Source organism: Mandrillus leucophaeus, unplaced genomic scaffold (genome assembly GCF_000951045.1).
Source record: "Mandrillus leucophaeus isolate KB7577 unplaced genomic scaffold, Mleu.le_1.0 Scaffold650, whole genome shotgun sequence".
NCBI lineage: Eukaryota > Metazoa > Chordata > Mammalia > Primates > Cercopithecidae > Mandrillus > Mandrillus leucophaeus.
The window spans coordinates 871,778-891,335 of record NW_012107031.1 but is presented as its reverse complement, the minus strand read 5'-3'; the positions used below and the strand labels follow the sequence as shown (position 1 = coordinate 891,335).

General features: G+C 39.3%; 2 protein-coding genes across 4 annotated transcripts in view; one reads left to right on the top strand and one right to left on the bottom strand.

Annotated features, from left to right (window-relative positions):
• TATDN1 (TatD DNase domain containing 1) overlaps positions 1-6,400 on the top strand; it is a 47,744-nt gene extending 41,344 nt beyond the window's left edge. For all 3 annotated transcript variants that reach the window (XM_012001161.1, XM_012001162.1, XM_012001163.1), the window contains 2 exons: positions 1,008-1,134; positions 6,212-6,400. In XM_012001161.1, coding sequence (XP_011856551.1) covers positions 1,008-1,134; positions 6,212-6,314 — 230 coding nt within the window. In that variant the 3' untranslated portion in view covers positions 6,315-6,400. The remainder of the gene's footprint in view (positions 1-1,007; positions 1,135-6,211) is intronic.
• A 605-nt stretch (positions 6,401-7,005) lies between these two features.
• On the bottom strand, positions 7,006-19,558 carry RNF139 (ring finger protein 139). Its single transcript, XM_012001155.1, has 2 exons — positions 19,380-19,558; positions 7,006-9,083 (listed from the first exon to the last, which is right to left on the bottom strand). The coding sequence occupies exons 1-2, from the start codon at positions 19,522-19,524 to the stop codon at positions 7,270-7,272; spliced, it is 1,959 nt and encodes a 652-aa protein (XP_011856545.1). The 5' UTR covers positions 19,525-19,558; the 3' UTR covers positions 7,006-7,269.

Below are 19,558 nucleotides of genomic sequence, written 5' to 3'. Positions count from 1 at the left end.
GAGGTCGGAAGTTCAAGACCAGCCTGACCAACATGGAGAAACCACATCTCTACTAAAAATACAAAATTATCCGGGCATGGTGGCACATGCCTGTAATCCCAACTACTTAGGAGGCTGAGGCAGGAGAATTGCTTGAACTCGGAAGGCGGAGGTTGCAGTGAGCTCAGATCGCGCCATTGCACTCCAACCTGGGCAACAACGGCGAAACTCCATCTCAAAAAAAAAAAAATTACAAAAAATACAAAAAATTAGCTGGGCGTGGTGGCACATGCCTGTAGTCCCAGCTACTCAGAAGGCTGAGGCACAAGAACCGTTTGAACCTGGGAGACAGAGGTTGCAATGAGCCGAGATTGCGCCACTGCACTCCACCCTTCGAGATAGTGAGACTCCATCTCAAAAAAATAATAAATAAGGTAAAAAGCTAAAACTTCTATCTAAACCCTGTCAAGGCTGTCCTTATACCATGGACTTTAGGAAAATCAAGACTGAGCCTTTCTGGAGAAATCACGTTCATTTCCTTGGGCAGTCAGGAAAACAAAATGATTTGATTAAAAGTACGATGCTTGTAAAATGTGTAAACTATTGTAATTCTTTATTTAAAAATATTCAAAACCAGTTTCACATTCAGTAAAGATGGAAATTTGTTTAACTTATGCAAACCTCACTACATGCATAGCGAAAAAGATTTTGAAAACAGAAAAAAAATCTGTTTAAATGTTTTCATGTTGTTACACAATTATATTTAAGGTTTAGGTCTTTTTTTAAAAGCATGCTGCACACGAACAATGCTAGCAGAAAAAAGGAATAAAAGTGAGTTTTAGAAGGTATTTAAGATGCAATTCAAGATTTTGTGCTTTTCTTAGAACTGTTTTCTGTTGCAATAATTGTGCCATTTTGGAAGCTGAATCATGGTTTATCATTTACAGGTTATGTATTAGTTCGATAATGGTCGTAAAAAAATTTTTTTAATGTAAAGCCCTTAAGAGACACTTTCTTTGCTTAACTAGATGCACCTTGGTGTGGAGTCAAAAGTACACATGCTGGATCAAAATACATAAAAACTGCATTTCCTACCAAAAAGAAGTGGGAAAGTGGGCACTGCTTAAAAGACAGAAATGAACCCTGCCATATAATGTGAGTATTTTGCTTTCACGGTCTTCAAAATCATTAGTCAACCACCAGATGCCACTTACAAAATGAACGCAAGGGACAGAATTAAAATTTTGCAAAATCCAAGTGAAGTTCAGGTTCAAGGCCACCATATTAATGCAGTGATTTGGAGGAATTTGTATACCTAGTTTAAGTCCCATTCTCACTGCAACTTCCTGCTACTCTTTGGTTAACAAGAAAGCCTTAGCAGAATATTTTGGATTTAAATGATTTGACAGCCGCTATAAATCTAAGAAATAACACATTTCTTTAAGCCTCAGAACAAAAGGATAAGTGATCTTAAGGACGAACCCCTTTTTCCAAATCAAAGGGGGTAGACGCCCTTTTTCCAATCAAAGGGGGTGGGACCTTAGCACATTTTATTTCCTAAAAAAGCAGCAGATCAGAATCATCTTTTAAATTGTGATGTATAGCACAGGTGAAAAGAGGGACTATTATCCATCTGTCAAAGAGCTGTAAAGGTAACCAACAGGAAAAGGTGGTTATATCATTTTAATGGGTACTTAATCCAATTTATTTTGTTTGCACAGATAATCTAGATTATATCAGTCTTACATAATTTATCAGTTCAGACAATTGGGCATACTTGTAACACATTCACAAAAACTAATTGGTACTGTGTCTTCATGCGGGGTAAAAAAGAAAACAGATTGTTGCTTTTAAGACTATTCACTGCATATGCACCATCTTTTGTTTTCAGTAGTTTTTAACAGGAAAATAGTATTAGAAGATAAGCCAGATCTAATATCCGGCAGGCAGAACAGTGAAGAATTACTCTATAAAAATATGTTTGAAAGGTTCTTTTCCTTTATTAACATGCTTCAGCTGACAAAGTCTTGAAAACTGAAGCAGCCAGGCAGGGTGGCCTACGCCTGTATCCCAGCTACTTGGGAAGACTGCTTGAGCTCAGGAGTTCAAGATCAGCTCAGGCAACATAGGGAGACCCCTGTCTCTAAAGAAGTAACAAAAATTTTAAAAAATAAAGAAATGTAAGTACTTGCAAATTCAGTGATGAAACAGTATTTCTAAATAATTTTTTTTTTTGTGGGGGGACCATCTCGCTCTGTTGCCCAGGCTGGAGTGCAGTGGAGTGATCTTGGCTCACTGCAACCTCCGCCTCCCGGGTTCAAGCAATTCTCCTGCCTCAACCTCCCAAGTAGCTGGAACTATAGGCACGTGCCACAACACCCAGTTAATTTTTGTATTTTTAGTAGAGACGGGGTTTTGCCATGTTGGCCAGGCTGGTCTCAAACTCCTGACCTCAGCCTCTCAAAGTGCTAGGATTATAGGCATGAGCCACCACACCCAGCCAATTTTTGGGGGATCTAAGAGGACACTAGAGAAAAGAAACTGTTATTTTGCCAGCAGCCAGCTTACAGGAAGTAGTTGCCAACAGTGTATCCAAGTCAGTTTTTTATATTTCTTTAATCTTATATAAGATTATAGCTGTTGACTTTAGCTATACATTTGCAAGACAAAATTTCAAGGTGTTTTTAAATGTAGACTGTTTAAGAACTATGAAGGCTGGCCGGGCATGGTGGCTTACATCTGTAATCCCAGCACTTTGGGAGGCTGAGGCAGGCAGATCACCTGAGGTCAGGAGCTTGAGACCAGCCTGGCCAAGATGGTGAAATACCATCTCTACTAAAAATACAAAATTAGCCAGGCCTGGTGGCAGATGCCTGTAATGCCAGCTACTCGGGAGGCTGAGGAAGGAGAATCACTTGAACCCAGGAGGCGGAGGTTGCAGTAAGCAGAGACTGCGCCATTGCACTCCAGCCTGGGTGACAAGAGCGAAACTCCGTCTCAAAAAAAAAAAAAACTGTGAAGGCTTCATGAATACCTGCTCTTCAGTTAGCTGCAGAGCTTAGGAAAATTTAGCATCTGCAAGCTGAAAGGATTTAAACCACATTTCAAAAATACACAATCATCTGATCTACTGCTAATTATGAGTTGGCAAGTTAATTCCTACTTGCAAAGTCATATTATCAACCTCCATTCTGTTAACAATTTTACATTCTAATTATGTTTATAGAAGTCTTTTAGATATAAGTTGTTTGCAACAGATATTTTGGAGCCCCTGCCATATGTCAGGAAAGGTACAAGTTACTAAGGCTACACAGAAGAACCAAGACAGTCCCTGTCTTTATCCATCCACCTGTGCCTGGCACTTTAGATAAGGCATTCAGTGAGTCAGGCGAGGACCCCTGCCCTCCTGGAGCAAATAAGCAGACAGAGTCCAAGATAGTAGTGCTGTTATACAAATAGGAATATATGACCAAGACCATAGGGCACACCAACTGTCTGCTTTGAGGGGAAACAGGAGAGAGCTACACCAAGATGACATTTCAGTTGTTTACTAGGCGTGACTGGGAGTCAGGTCAGAGAAAGACAAACACCTGGAGCAAAGGCAGACTGCAGAAGGGCCTGGCTAATCCAGAGGAACAAGTGTGGCAGAAAGTGGGATGCACAGGGTAAGTGGAGGAAGTCAAGTCTGGGAAGGTAGAGTGAGCCCAGATTGTGAGGCCTCTTATATGCCAGCATTTTGCTTAGATTTTATCACTACCCAAAGGATTTTAAGCAGGACAGTGGCAATTATTTTTTTTTTTTGAAGCTATAACTGGTATCAGTATGGGGAGGGGCTGGAAAGGAAATAGTGGCAGGAATCATACAGATCTTGTAAGACTTTAAAAACCTTTGCCTGGCTGGGCGCAGTGGCTCACGCCTGTAATCCTACCACTTTGGGAGGCGAGGCAGGCAGATCACTTGAGGTCAGGAGTTCAAAACCAGCCTGGCCAATGTGGAGAAGCCCTGTCTCTACTAAAAATACAAAAAAATAGCTGGGCATGGTGGTGGGCGCCTGTTATCCCAGGTACTCGGGAGGCTGAGGCAGGAGAATCACTTGAACCTGAGAGGCAGAGGTTATAGTGAGCCAAGATCACACCACTGCACTCCAGCTTGGGCCACAGTGTGAGACTCTGTCTCAAAAAAAAAAAAAAAAAAAAGCAAAACCTGTGCCTACTGTAAAAGTGCCACACTAAACAAAAGCCACTAAATTCTCAGGGATATTAAACAACTTTATATTCATTTTGGAGTAACTGCAGCTTTGACCACTGAAGATGTATGGAAACAGCATGGCTTGGCTACAGAAGGGTTATTCAAAGATTTCCATAAACTGCATTATCAAATAGTAAAATAGGATGTCCTAAGCTCCAATAGATTTCCTTTTTTTGGTGGAGGGGGGACAGTCTCTCGCTCTGTTGCCCAGGCTGGAGTGCAGTGGCACAATCTCAGCTCACTGCAACCTCCACCTCCCAGGTTCAAGCAATTCTCCTGCCGCAGCCTCCCGAGTAGGTGGGACTATAGGCCTCCACCACCACGCCTGGCTAATTTTTTGTGTTTTAGTAGAAGTAGGGTTTCACTGTGTTGCCCAGGCTGATGTCAAACTCTTGAGCTCAATCTGCCCGCCTTGGCCTCCCAAAGTGCTATGATTACAGGCATGAGCCACCACACCCAGCCCAATAGATTTCTTATAAATTAATTTCAATAAAATTGCTATGCAATATAATCTTAACAAAGCTGCTGTGACCTTCAAAACTGTGTCATCAGCAGCACTAATCAAGAGTTCCAATTCTGAGTGCATACAGAGGGACATTTGGTAGTTTCTGAAGAAACATGGATTTTCACTGTCTTAATTTAAATGTTAATAGATTTGCTCTCAGCATATCTTGACTGTCAGATAAAAATTCAGCATGATGTTTGCTTTGTATAAACATCAAGCAAGGCTTTTGAAAGTCACTATTACAAAACAATTTTTTAAATTCCTATTAATCTTAGATCTCCATCCTTAATTCCTTTAGGTGTTAACATTTAAGATACCCACTAAGGGAACAAAAAGCTTGGGCAAAGAATATTTAAATGTTCAATTTTGACTTTGGAACTTTCCAGTTCAGTATTTAAAATGTTATATATAATATTGCTAGGAGACACTATGGATCGTTCTTATTGTAAGCACAGAAACTGAAAAGATGCGGCCAGGCGCCCTGGCTCACGCCTGTAATCCCAGCACTTTGGGAGGCTCAGGCGGGTGGATCACGAGGTCAGTTCAAGACCAGCCCAGCCAACATGGTGAATGAAACCCTATCTCTACTAAAAATACAGAAATTAGCTGGGTTTGATCGCAGGCGCCTGTAATCCCATCTACTCAGGAGGCTGAGGCAGGAGAATCACTGTAACCCGGGCGGCAGAGGTTACAGTGAGCTGAGATCGCACCACTGCACTCCAGCCTGAGTGACAGAGTAAGACTCCATCTCAAAAAAGAAAAAGAAAAAGGAAGAAAAGGAAGGAAGGGGGAGGGAAGGGAAGGGAAGAGAGAGAGAGAAATAAAAAAAAGAGAAAGAAAGAAACTGAAGGAGGGACACCTGGACTTCTCTCTCTCCCTGGGGTAGAAGCACAGAAAGCCCTCCCCCTCAATAACCACACATTTTTCCAAGTAAATATTGCTTTTGCAGCAACCTAATACCTTCATTTGCTGTCTCTCAAGGACTGGTTCTGTAGCAGTGGCTTTCCAACTGTGGCCGCTGTCCCCCAGTACAAATTACATTGTGACTTAGGATGAACATACATAATAAAATGAAACAAAAAATGGAACAGTACTTACCCTTACTAAGTACAATGTACTTGTCAATGTTTGAAATGCTCATCATGACCCACTAATGAACATGCTCTGACTCACAATTGAAAAGGACTCTTCATTTCCACTCAGTTAATGCCAGAAGTGGTGTACATAATACAGATGTCTGCTTTAATAATTTACTTGAACCTGGTTCTTAGCTCTAGTTATATGCAAGACAGTCCATAAATCTGTTTGTAGTTACTGGCAGTAAGTTTTTCTGTTGATGCTGCTGAAAAACTTAACTGTTAAGCTTTATTCTATTAAAGTTGCTCTAATATTTTCCCTTTGTGTGGAAAATTATTATATAGCTTTAAAACAGAATATATACTTGGAGATTTAACCATTTTTGTTTTTGTTTTGTTTTAGTCAAATATTGGAGATAATGTCAGCAGTGAGAGATGAGGATCCACTGGAATTAGCCAATACCCTATATAACAATACTATTAAAGTATTTTTTCCTGGAATATAATTGGTATATGTCTTCCACTTTCCATCATGTATGTAAAATTTCATAGTAAAACTTACTGATAGTTTCAATAAAGAAATTATCTGCAAGTTGTCTAAAGAAATACTATATATTGGTACACAGCATTCTCCACCATTCCCCTTCTTTTTCTCATAAAATCAGATCAGGATGTTTTTATATCATTGAGTACCTTAGTTTAAAACAATAATAATAACAATAAACAATTTTTGTTCTGTAATATCTCCAAAAGAATGAAAGGACAATTTTATGACAATACTGCAGACACAGAATGGCTAACAAATATACCAATTTTACATAAAAAACATTTAGCACATTCTGGTTTATATCAAAGTTTAGTTGATACAGTTTATTTCCCAACCCTCGGTCTCTGAATCATGACTTTCAAACTCAGCTCAATTACACTGCTACTCAAGTTTCAAAAAAGTTCCTCAGTTGCTTCTGGCAGGCTAATTTTTTCTTTAGTTTTAAAATACTCTCTCATGTCCCTTATCCTCTGGTCAAATTATTTTATTTCCTTAACTTTAATGTGGTTTCCTGATTTGCATTTTCATTCTCCCACCCATTCTGAAGAAAAACTGAGGTCCAAAGTTAGATACGTTACATGATTTCATTGAAGAATCTTTGGCACAGTTGACGCACCATATGATCATTACAGCTATTAAAAAGCTATTTGTTCAAATTTTGTCATAAAAATGTGAAAACATTTTATTCTATGTACAATAATGTACACAAATTTAAACAGGTCACCAAAGAGACCAGAAGTAATTAAAGAGGTATATTTACAGTAGCACATCACAGTAAACGGAAAACCATTCACAGATTCAACATTGATACTGTTTTTGTGCTTGGTTACACACTGAAGGTGAAGGATATCACTCCATTTTGGATGAACTGAATTTTAAACAAATACCTCAATGATTAATAAATGCTATTTTCATCAGTCAGTATCATCATTAAATTCTTCAGCTGCTGCGCCTGTGTGCTGAATCACTCCATTTCTTTCTCTTTGAACATCATCATCACAATCTGTACTGTCATCTTCGTTCAATTCTCTGTCAGATTCAGCAGCAGCTTCTCTTACAGCTTCCTCTGGATTTTCATTGGGTGGAATAAATCCATTGTTGTTAGATACATTTGAATTATCCTTGGTATCATCTTCGATGTATACTTTCTGATGGCACATTGGACAAGTATCTTGAATGTACAACCATTTCCGAAGGCAAAGTGCATGGAAATAATGATTACATGGTGTAATACGAGCAGATGTTGTAAACTCATGATAGCAGATTGCACATACATCATTTATTTCTTGTAAGCGGCTCCCTTTTATTTCAGGAAGTGAATTAATTTTCTTCACAGCAGTCCTACGATTCATGAATGTCTTCCAGCCATTTTTGGCTTGTAAGTAGATGTTAAAATATGCATGTAGGCACATCATAAAAGCCCGAATTTTACTTCCTGACTCAAACATCATAGTGTAAGCCCCATTTCCAAACATTACAACTCCAAATATAAATTCAATAATACTGCCTGTTGAACGAACGTAGTAGACATAATCGTCAAGCTTTTCCCAGAGGACATTATAGTAGCCATCAATCATGAATAACGTATAAACAGTGAGAGAAACAATTACTTTTAAGCACAGTTCCACACAAAATGCTGTAACTGCAAACAACCATGTATTTAGTGCATAGTGATGCCAAAGAACATAACTGAGTAAGACAGGAAGAATAAACAGGCAAGCAGAGACAAACAGCACAGGAAAATGTCTACGAAAAGATGACACATGAGAGGCACTGAGAGACATTAATACAGGGTCTGTCATTCCATGGATGAAATGCAGGACTGCAGTTAATAAAAGGCACATGTTTCTACTTAAGCGAATAAGTCTCTCTTCTGGTCTCAGCCCACTTAACCCAGTCTGAAGAGCCAAAATAAAAAATAAAACAGGTGCAACAAAGCCAAGCCGCCTGTCATCTTCCTCAGTTGATCCAATAAAGGCCAATATTCCAAGCCCCAAGTAATGGGCTATTGAGGAAATTACAGCACTCATGCCCAGTACAGTTAGTGTAGAATCACATCCACTAATTATAAGATTGCAAATGAGGTCCCAAAAATCATCCCAAGAAATAAAGAAGGAATCAGTTTCATTTGCCATCCTTAAGATGTACATTAACACTGTAGCCTGAGCTGTAACTCTTGTTAGCCAAAAGACTCGCAGTATGTCTGGGAAACGAATCCTCTTCCATGTGTCCTCCATCAACAACTGTAATCCATAAATTCGATACATGTGCCTCACTAAAAGATAAACATATCGTGTGGAATAATAAAACCACTTCAGTTTCACTGCCAAGACAAGCACTGTATTTAATGTGAGAATCAAGGAAGAAGTAAACACTAAAGTCTCTCTGATGTGTAATGGTAGCTCTGTGATTAAGCCTATTACAGGAACCAAGAGATCCAAAATAATTAATTGTGAATAGATGGAATGAATCTGGAGTAGTGTAACGTATCCAATTCCAAATGTTAGCTGTAGAACGATAAGTGCCATCCACAGCGAGGGACCTTTTCGAGGAAGCAGCTCAATTCCAAAAGCTGATGTGTTGTAGGCACCATAGAAGTCAATGTGCAAAGAAGCATAATAATTCACCAACACTGAAGTTGCAGCTAATAGAAAGGCTGAGCTGTACATGTAAAACTTGAAAAGTGATCGTTGTGACAAGATCAGAACAATACTGGATACAAATATACCTGAAAGAAAGAAAGAAAGAAAAAGTCATTTGAATGAAGTCTTTGTAAGAATGTTTCCCCACTAATAGTTATGATATTCTTTAATTAGGAAATATGAGTATTTTCAGTTATGAACATTAAGCCTCAAGACGATTTAGGCGTAAAGGGCAATAAAGGTTTTGTAAAGTCAGAGTTCAGGAGGACAGACCAAACATAATAAATTATTCTTTAAAGTTTCATTCCTTACTTTCTAATTTCCAAAGTATTTCAAGTAACACTGTATATGTCCAAGGCACCAAATTACTAAATTATCTCCTCAAGATGAATGTGTAGTGGTACATACATTTTAACAAGTTTTAAAACTCGAATATGTCCTTTATCATTTCATAATCATTAAAATTAAGATAATTTTAAAAATTGGGTTAAAAATAACCCAAATGGAAAACATTTGGTCCTATTAAGTTTTAGATTCATTTATTATTGATTGATTGAGACGGAGTCTCACTCCATTGCCCAGGCTGGAGTGCGCTGGCGATGCAATCTCAGCTCACTGCAACCTCTGCCTCCCAGACTCAAGCAATTCTCCTGCCTCAGCCTCCTGTAATCAGCTGGGATTACAGGCACCTGCCACCACGCCCAGCTAATTTTTGTATTTTTAGTAGAGACGGGGTTTCACCATGTTGGCCAGACTGGTCTCTAACTCCTGACCTCAAGTGATTCGACCGCCTTGCCTCCCAAAGTGCTGGGATTACAGGCGTGAGCCACCGCGCCCAGCCAAGTTTTAGATTTTTTTTTTAAAGCATTCTTTAGGAAATCAAGTTCAAGTTTTATACTTCCACCTAATTCCTCCTTTTCTTCAAACTGTGAACTCATGGCAGCTCTTATTTCCTACTCCTTAACTCTGAGCATTCTCCAAAGGATCCAAAATTCAGTTTTTCTTTTCTCCTACATAGTTTCCTTCAGACTTAGAAACATCCTCCAAGTTCCCTTTTTCCTGTACAATGCTGAATCTGTTTCTTAAAATAGTCATCTCTTTTTATTGTTCTTCCCATTACAAAAGTAACACTCAGAAAACCAAGACATGTTTTTAGAAAATGATAATTCTCCTTCCCCCACTCCACAGACACCATCTTTCTTTGTACTCTGACAGAAATGCACATTTTAAGTAGGATTACAATAAACACATTATTATCCAAGGTTTCAACAATGGGAATGTCATCTGAATACTCACCTACTTTCACTCCTACATTACAACTGCAAATTTCCAAAGTTCTGAAACTCAACTTGCCTTAACCTAGAATCAGCTTTTCCTTGTGATTTGCTATTTCAGTTGAAGGTACCATTATTGTTCTCTTAGAGATACTCCCAACCCAGCCCCACATGCTCAAACTTTGCCAATTAGTTGCCAAATTCTTCTAACATCTCTATCCCCCTTTTCTGTGACACCAATCAGTCTGTCTCAAAAAAACCTTCATCTTGTCCAAATCCATCTACAAGCCATCACCAAATTGCCTTTCTTCATTCCTCTGCTCAAAATACTTCAGCGGCTCTGAAATTACTATTAACTAAAATCTACATTCTTGCTCCTGGCACTCAAGGATCCAATTTGCTTTACAGTAATATTCCTCCTAACACACACACACAGACTTGGGTTCCCCAAACACATTCTTTTCTCCACTATAGCTACAGCAGTGTTTACATTCCCTTTGCTTGGAATGATGTCCCCACCAACTTCCCAATCCCTGACTGTTCAAATCCTACTTATCCTAGCATCCTACTTTCTTTGATAGAAACTGTTCTTTCAGCATACCTGCAGAACTCAGTGAAACACTTAACACTCATACCACCTGATACTGTAGTCTGCAGTTATCTAAGCATAATCTACCCTATTATACATGTATCTGTAACAGAAAGCAAGGATCCTACCCTGTCCATCTATGGATCCTACAATATTTTGTACAAAGTGAGTACAATAGTATTCACTGTACTTATTGGGACATTGGGAATGACAGTGGGAATGTCTGTCACTTCTGGATGTTTTTAAAGGCAATGACAAAATACAGCCTGCTTGAAAAATAAAATCTGTGAAAAAGACAATGAGAAACCACACCCTGGAGTACAGAAAAAGTGACAAACTCCAAGTTAAAAATCCATCTTGGCCAGGTGCGGTGGCTCACACCAGTAATCCCAGCACTTTGGAGGCTGAGGCGGGTGGATCACTTGAGGCCAGAAGTTCGAGACCATGTCAACATGGTGAAACCTTGTCTTTACCAAAAATATAAAAATTTGCCAGGCGTGGTGGCACATGCCTGTACTCCCGGCTACTCAGGGGCTTGAGGTGGGAGAATCGCTTGAACCCAGGAGGCAGAAGTTGCAGAGAGCTGAGATCACGCCACTGCACACCAGCCTTGGTGACAGAGGGAGACCCTGTCTCAAATAAATACATAAATATTAAATAAAATAAAAATCCATCTATCCACCTTATTTCAGCAGATAATTAAGACACTGCATATTATTACAGTGGACGCATTTCACAATCCATTGCACATATAGGCAAGGGCTAGTTCCTTTAAATGATGACTCTGTCCACGGATTTAAAATGTATTCTGTGCCAAAGTGTCAAGTCATTTGTGAAAAGGAAAACAAAAGGACACAATAAAGTAGAAGACATATAAACCTCTAAATACAAACCACCTGATTCCCCAAGCAAATGGGCCACTAATAATCTCCCAAAGAGTTGTGAGTGCAGAACAGGCTCTTTTAACAGGAAATAGGTATTTTTTTTAAAAAATGGAGTTTTACTCTTGTTGCCCAGGCTGGAGTGCAATGGCGTGATCTCGGCTCACTGCAACCTCTGCCTCCCAGGTTCAAGCGATTCTCCTGCCTTAGCCTCCCAAGTAGCTGGGATTACAGGCATGTACCACTATGCCCGGCTAATTCTGCATTTTCAGTAGAGACAGGGTTTTTCCACGTTGGTCAGGTTGGTCTCGAACTCCTGACCTCAGGTGATCCGCCCGCCTCGGCCTCCCATAGTGCTGGGATTATAGGCGTGAACCACTATGCCCTGCCCAGAAAACATTTTTTTTATTGGAAACTTCTTCCATGGAAGGTAACAAGGAAATGGAATTAATTCAGCCTACCAGATGCCATATGTAATTTTACATTCTCTACATGGAAAACAACCTTATTTTCCTGGGACAAAACTTCAGAACTTTAAAACAAATCTTCTAAGTTGGGTCAAAACCAAAACAAAAAAACTCTAGTTCTACTTTATGCCACTTAGAGGAGAGAAAGTCAAGCAGGAACCGTAAATTATTTTTGTCAACTTGCTATTCACAAAGTAGTAAAGTAATCTTCAGTAACTATTCATGAGCTTTGCTACAATTTTATAACTATTTTTAAAAATTCTAATAACTTTTTTCCTGAAGCTTGTTTTTACCACACACAAATGAAGAAATGATTTGGGTTTTAGAAACATTTCTAGTGAAAAAGTGCCATTGTGCTTTATGCAAATGTATCAAAGAAAAAAGGGGAAGGCATCAAATAGACAAATAATGTAGTAAGACTACAACCTCAAGATTTGGATGTGTCCCAGCAAGTAACAATCTGACAATACTCTATCCTGATTAAAATCACACCCCCCAAGATGTAACAGTGAGTTAACATTTCAAGAATAGTACATGTTTTAATTCCTACCCAAAGTTTGTAGGTATATGGGGTTCACAGATTTTCCTTATAGTCACGTTCCTACTTATGGAGTTTGGGAAGAATCTGCTCTCATTTTAAAAGCAAACATCCCAAGTAATAAGTCTCCAAAGCAATCATCTTTCTCATGGCCTTTGCAGAATAATATCAAAGTTTCAGTGCATTCTTACATTAGATATGAAATGCTTTCTTGGTATTTACACTGTAGATCTAAGAAAATATAAAAGTCCAGAGACAGTTTCTCATTAGAATTTGGAAGTGACTTGCACAAGTAATCAAGGCTGTATATAAATGCTGCTTCATAAAAAATTAAAAGAGAACAGAATTTACTGAAATCACAACTCAGAGATCCCAGTCCAATTCTCCTGTGATTAAGAGAGTTCACTAGAGTTTTCAAGGTAGTCAAAAAGAGGGAGGTATCCAAATCAATTCAGGAACTTTGAAACTATATACGAACTCAACTCATGAAAGTTCAGGCCTTCTCAATCTGGATTACCAAAAACAGGCAAATAAAAACAAAGGAAAAAATAAAAAAAACTTACTATACATGTTACATAACAAAGTGTTTCACTCTTTCATGTGTAAAGTCTGTTCATACCCTTACCCTCTTCTGGAAACTTATGACTAAAAATCAGGGTACAAAACATAATATTTACAATTCTCCAAGTACCCGAAATACCTTTAAAACAAAAAGCAACTTGTTGAAAAACATTTCAATACCTGACAGAATAATATGGAAAAGCACAGAAATAAATGTTACTACTACCTTACTCCCAAGGGAGCCTTCTGCAATGAAGTTTACAACAAAGTGTCTGGAAATGTTGTTAATCTGTTGGCATACTTGATAAATTATAAAGAAAAAATTTCTATTGGATTCTTATTTTAGGTTAAAAAAATGGTATTCCAAGTATTAATAACACAAAATTAAACTTTTGCTTTTAACCTGAAATTATAACAAGTATGCTTTTATCAAAAATATATGAACATGGATTTTAAAAAGCCAAACCCTACAGAGAGGTGTTAAATGAAGAGTTAAAGCAAGTTTTTCTAGTTTGTCTTTCCCATCTGTGATATCATAAAAAAAAATTAATATTTGGTCTTTATCCCATTTTCTGACATAGCTTCTAAAATCCTTGGAATCTCTGGAGTGATGACTGTTTTGTACAATAATCAGATGACTGGTGCCTGGGGGCCCCTAGATAGCTTCAGGATGGGGGTTAGGTAGTCAGGAGAATCAACCCAGTGATTAAGGGTTATACCTTTGATTCCTACCCCCAGCCCCCACTTTTGGGGAGGGGGAAGAAGCTGAAGCTTGAGTCCATAAACCAATGACTAGTGATTTAATCAATCATGCCTATTTAAGGAAGCTTCCATAAAAACCCAAAAGGACTGAGTTCTGTCAGCTCTCAGCTGAACACTGAGGCTCCACGCCCCTTCTCCCCTTCTCTCCTTCTTTGCCTCACCTAGTACATCTCCTACCATCTGGTTAATTCATCTGTGGCCTTTGTAGTTGCCTTTATAATAAATCGGTAAATGTAAGTACAGTAGTTCCCCCTTACCTGAGATTTCACTTTCTTTCTTTATTTTTAGTGATAGAGTCTCGCTCTGTTGCCCAGGCTGCAGTGCAGTGGTGCGATCTTTTGATTAACATAGGTTTTTCACCTCAGTATCATTCAGTTTATCAATCTTCATTATGTATTTGCTTTTATATATTTTTACAGAATTTCTCCCTTAATCTAAGATTGGAAAAATAAGATATTCCATATTTTTTTCTAAAAATTTAAAGTTCTTCATTTCATATTTACATATACATCTAGGTAAGAATACACTTAGAAATGACTTTTTTTTTTTAAGAGACAGGGTCTTGTCTGCCACCCAGGCTGGACTGCAGTTATGCAATCATAGCTCACTGCAGCCTTGAACTCCTGGGCCCAAGCGATCTTCTCACCCCAGCCTCCTGAGTAGATAGGACTACAGGCGCCCACCGCCAAGTATGGCTATTTTTTTAAACTTTTATTTTTGCAGAGACAGGGTCTCACTACACTGCCCAGTCTAGAAGTGACTGTTTATATACTGACATGAGGTAGACATCTAGTATAATTTATTTCCAAAGGTGTAACAAAATGATCATTAATTCAACAGTCCATGTTTACCTCAAGGTACTTCAATTCTTTCTCTGAAACACATTATATCTATATATACATTTGTGTCTGTCTCTGAGCTATGTATTTAATTATAAATAAGGCTAAGTACTAATCTATTTGTCTATCCCAGTGGTTCTCAACCAGGATTTGGCAATATCTAGCGACAGCTCTGGCTGTCACATTGGGTTGTTGGGGTGCAAGGTGCTCCTGCATCTAATGGGCAGGGGAAAGGGACGCTGCTAAAAATCTTACAGTGCATTCAGAAGAGCTCTCATCTGCAAACAAAGAATGATCCTGTCCAAAATGTCATTACTGCAACTGTTGAGAAATCTCTGTCTATTCCTCTGCCAGTTATAATTACTTCGGCTTTGTTTTTTCACTTCATAGGTTTTCTGAGGTCTTTTTCAGCACCAAAAATAGCTATCTCATTCCTTTCAAGAACTTTATTGCATGGCTGGACCTAATACAATGAACAGATTTGTATCAATACATATTTAGATTAAGTTTGTTGCTTTGTTATTTCCAGTAGTGTTTGCCCATAGTCCTTTTGTACAACTATATCTCTAGGCCAATTCCCTAGAATTGAAATTGTGAGTCCAAAGTTGTACGAGCCAGGCATCCCAGCTACTCAGGAGGCTGAGGCAAGAGAATCGCTTGAACCTGGGAGGTGGAGGTTGCAGTGAGCCGAGATCACGCCACTGCACTCCAGCCTTGATGACAGAGCGAGACTCTGTCTTTAAAACAAAACAAACAAAAAAGTCAGTTGTAAATGACAGTTGATAGTGCCAAATAGTTTTACACTGATATTAACACTTTTCCGGGCCGGGCACGGTGGCTCACGCCTGTAATCCCAGCACTTTGGGAGACCGAGGAGGGCAGATCACCCGAGGTCGGGAGTTGAAGACCAGACTGACCAACATGGAGAAACCCCGTCTCTACTAAAACTAGAAAAAAAAATTAGCCGGGGGTGGTGGCACTTGCCTGTAATCCCAGCTACTCCGGAGGCTGAGGCCGGAGAATCGCCGGAACCGGGGAGGCGGAGGTTGTGATGAGCCGAGATCGCGCCATTGCACTCCGGCCTGGGCAACAAGAGTGAAACTCCGTCTCAAAAAAAAAAAAAAAAAAAAAAAGAGTCTTCCAAAATTGTATAAATTTACCTAGTTCAAAAAGGTAAATGCCTTTGCAAAACTTTGAACTTTTCACCAATCTGATAAATTTTTTTTGACTTTTTTTTTTTTTTTTTTGAGACAGTCTCGCTCTATCGCCCAGGCTGGAGTGCAGTGGGACGATCTTGGCTACTAAGGGCAGGAGTCACTGCGCCCGGCTAATATTTTGGTAGACACGGGTTGCGCCATTTGGCCAGGCTGGTGTCAAACTCCTGGCCTCAAGCGATCTGCCCGCCTCGGCCTCCCAAAGTGCTGGGATTACAGGTGTGATCCACCATACCTGGTCTTGACTGTATTTAACTATAAGAAAGGCTAAGTCCTTTTTTCCCCCCCATAAAATCAAGCTCCTGCAGGAAGGGCTAAATACTTTTTCTCTTGCTTATTGAACATCTGCATTTTGTTAATTGTGAATTGCTTGTCTTTGGGATTTTCCTAAGGGAGTATAAGTTTTTTCTTGTTTTGTTTTGTTTTTTTTAGACAATCTCGCTCTGTCGCCAGGCTGCAGTGCAGTGGCGCGATCTTGGCTCACTGCAACTTGCAACTCCCTGGTTCAAGTGATTCTCCTGCCTCAACTTCCCTGGCAGAGTAAAATGCTTACTAGAACGTCAATCACTTATGATACAAGTATTTTCTCTCAGTTTGTCATTTAAGGATTTTTAAAGTTTTGCCATAAAAAAGCTTTTCATTTTTATGTACTGAAATGTATCAGATTTTTCCTTGGAACTTCTGGGTTTGCTGTTATGTTTAAAGACTTTTCCCACCTCAATGAATTATCACCATGAGTAATACTATTAAAACAAACTCCTAGGCTTGCATTTTCTGCCTTGGTTAAAAATTTAAATTTGCTAACTCAGCATTATGCTGCTCTGGGTTGAGTTTCATTTAGTATTTAACACCCCTTAAGACATGGCTTTATGTTCTTAAATATTCTATATATTGTCATAGAATTTTATTTGGATCTCCAAAATGAGTTGCTTTATTTTCCAACCGGTTGAAATCTCAAATTAGTTTTGATATCAAATGAAGGTACAGTTGTAGCACCACTTTGTAGGTAGAAGGGAGTAAATACTTCTACCACCATACATAAAACTGGTAATGCTTTTTACTTAAGAGATAGATTTCCATTTTTACACATTAATTTTAAAGAAAAGGGTGAGGTTGACAAGTGGTAAGACTTATACACAGTAGTACTGAGAAGTCTACAACTACAAAAAAACTAACAAGGCAGAACGATTAATTTCAACTATCCATTGGCATATTTTACACACAAACCTGTGTCTTTTAGTAACATATAATTTTTTAGCACCAAAACCAGTTTTTTTCATTCTTACCATCCTTACAAATATGAAAAATTAGCATAATTACATGACATAAGAAGAGTCAGATGACAGATCTGAAAAATATTTTGTATTTCTCAAAGTCTGATCCAGAGATTCTGGGATCAAAATTTTCAAATAAACAGCACCAATACTTTGCTGATGATTTCAAAAGACCAAAATATCTAACAAAATATGGTATTAAATGAAGCATTAAAATAGTTTTATTGTCTTTAACACCCTATGAAACAGATGTCATCATTGTCCATTTTTTTAAAAGGCAAAAATAAACCAAAGCACTGAGCAGTCGCCTTAAGTCACGCCCTTCTTTAACCGTCAAACACAAACTTTCAAGACTTATTACAAAAGAAGCATGGCTAGTACAAGGAAAATACCAGATTACTTCGTTCAATGTTCTCAAACTACAAATTATTTAATTAAAGAAAATACTTCTTTTCCTTGAAGCTGCCTAGCCTGAAGCTCAACAGGGTATTGCATTAAAGCACCAGGTCCCAAAGGGATTCTCAGAGAATCTGCAGTCATCATGCTGTAAGAATATTCAAAGCAGTCACTACACTATTTCTGGGCTGAATATGCAGAATCCTCTCAAACAGAGCCCAATTTTTAACACAAATTGTGGTGGTGGTATACGTTAGCAGTGGCAAGTAGGAGCAGCTGGAATCAGGTAGCCGGTGGGTTACAAGCAGCTTGAGCTGAACATCACGTTCACATCTTTAGTTTTAAGATCTAGCATATGATCATTACTATAGCATTCTGTATCTGGACTGCAGCTGTTAGGGAGAAAAGTAAACCATACTTAATGTCAAAAGATTTTTAAGCCACAGGCTCTGGCAACCACTTACCGGCTGCCTACCAAGAGCAACACTTAACCTCTATGACCCTGTTTCCTGGTTTGTAAAATGAGAATATCACCACCCACCTCTGGGGGATGTTTGAAGGTTAGGTTAGATAATACCAGTGAAAATGTTTTGCAAAAGGAAAGTACCAGAGAAATGTAAAATATGGCTATTTATTGCTAAGAACAAAATTCGGCCTTTATTGCCACTCCTCTTTTGAAAGAATAAAAGCAACAGATGGCTTGTAATTCAGAAAGGCTTGGTAAAGATCTCACCCTCAGTCTGCCCTCAGCAACACTTCAAAAGCACTAGCCTACTTAAGACCGATCACCAGAATTACCTCATCAACAAAAACTGCCAGGTTGCAATCACTTAAAAAATTATTTTACGCATAAATGCATCTCACTCTGATGATGTAAGTGAAGATGGAGAGGAAGAAATGAAATGTAAGATACTTTTAACACACCATACGAAACAAAGAATGATTTTCAGACGTTTCTTTGGCAAATGGCTCATCACTTTTTACAGTCATCTTCAATACCTTCTCGTTTATTCATGGAAAATTTTAGCATCGCGCTTTCATGAGAATTTTTGGTAATGGTTTCAAGGTCTGACATTCGAAACCCTGTCTCCTTCGCTTGGATGTCATTTACTGCAGACACTTCACGATCCTGTGGACCCTTGGGTGCAGCAGAAGTGACAATATACAAGTACTCTGCATTTTGTAATAAAGGGAAACTGAGACCCACGCCTTGGCAGAAGTCCAAGGTCACACACGACGAGCCTGGGATACAGTTGTTTTTTCGAAGGCTGTCGCATAGGACGCGGTAAGCCAGTACTCATTTCCCAAGAGAAACGGGCAAAGAGCTGCATGCTCACGCATTCTTGCTTTCTCCCCCTCTCACTGAGGTACAACACTGAGTCCTCGCTAGGGGGACTGCTCCGCTGTCAACTCAGACAAGTATGATCTCCTTCCCCCTCCCACCCCGTAAAGACGACCCTTTCAGAGATGAAACTGTAGTTCCCAAAGACACATACTCGACCCATGGCCTCGCACGCCTGCCCGCTCCTCGGGGCACATCTCGGCCCGCAGAGCGGTCCCGGGACGCAGGGTACCCTGTTCCCTTACCAAGGAGCCGGAGGAAGATCTGGAGCACGATGCAGAACCGGCTTTGGCTGGAATCGGGGTAGGAGTTGAAGATGGCGTCGATGATGTAAAGGCAGGGCACCCTGAGCGCCACTTCGAGCGCCGCCCAGACCTGCTGATGGGCCATCCGCACCTGCTGCTGCGGGGGCCCCACCGCCGCC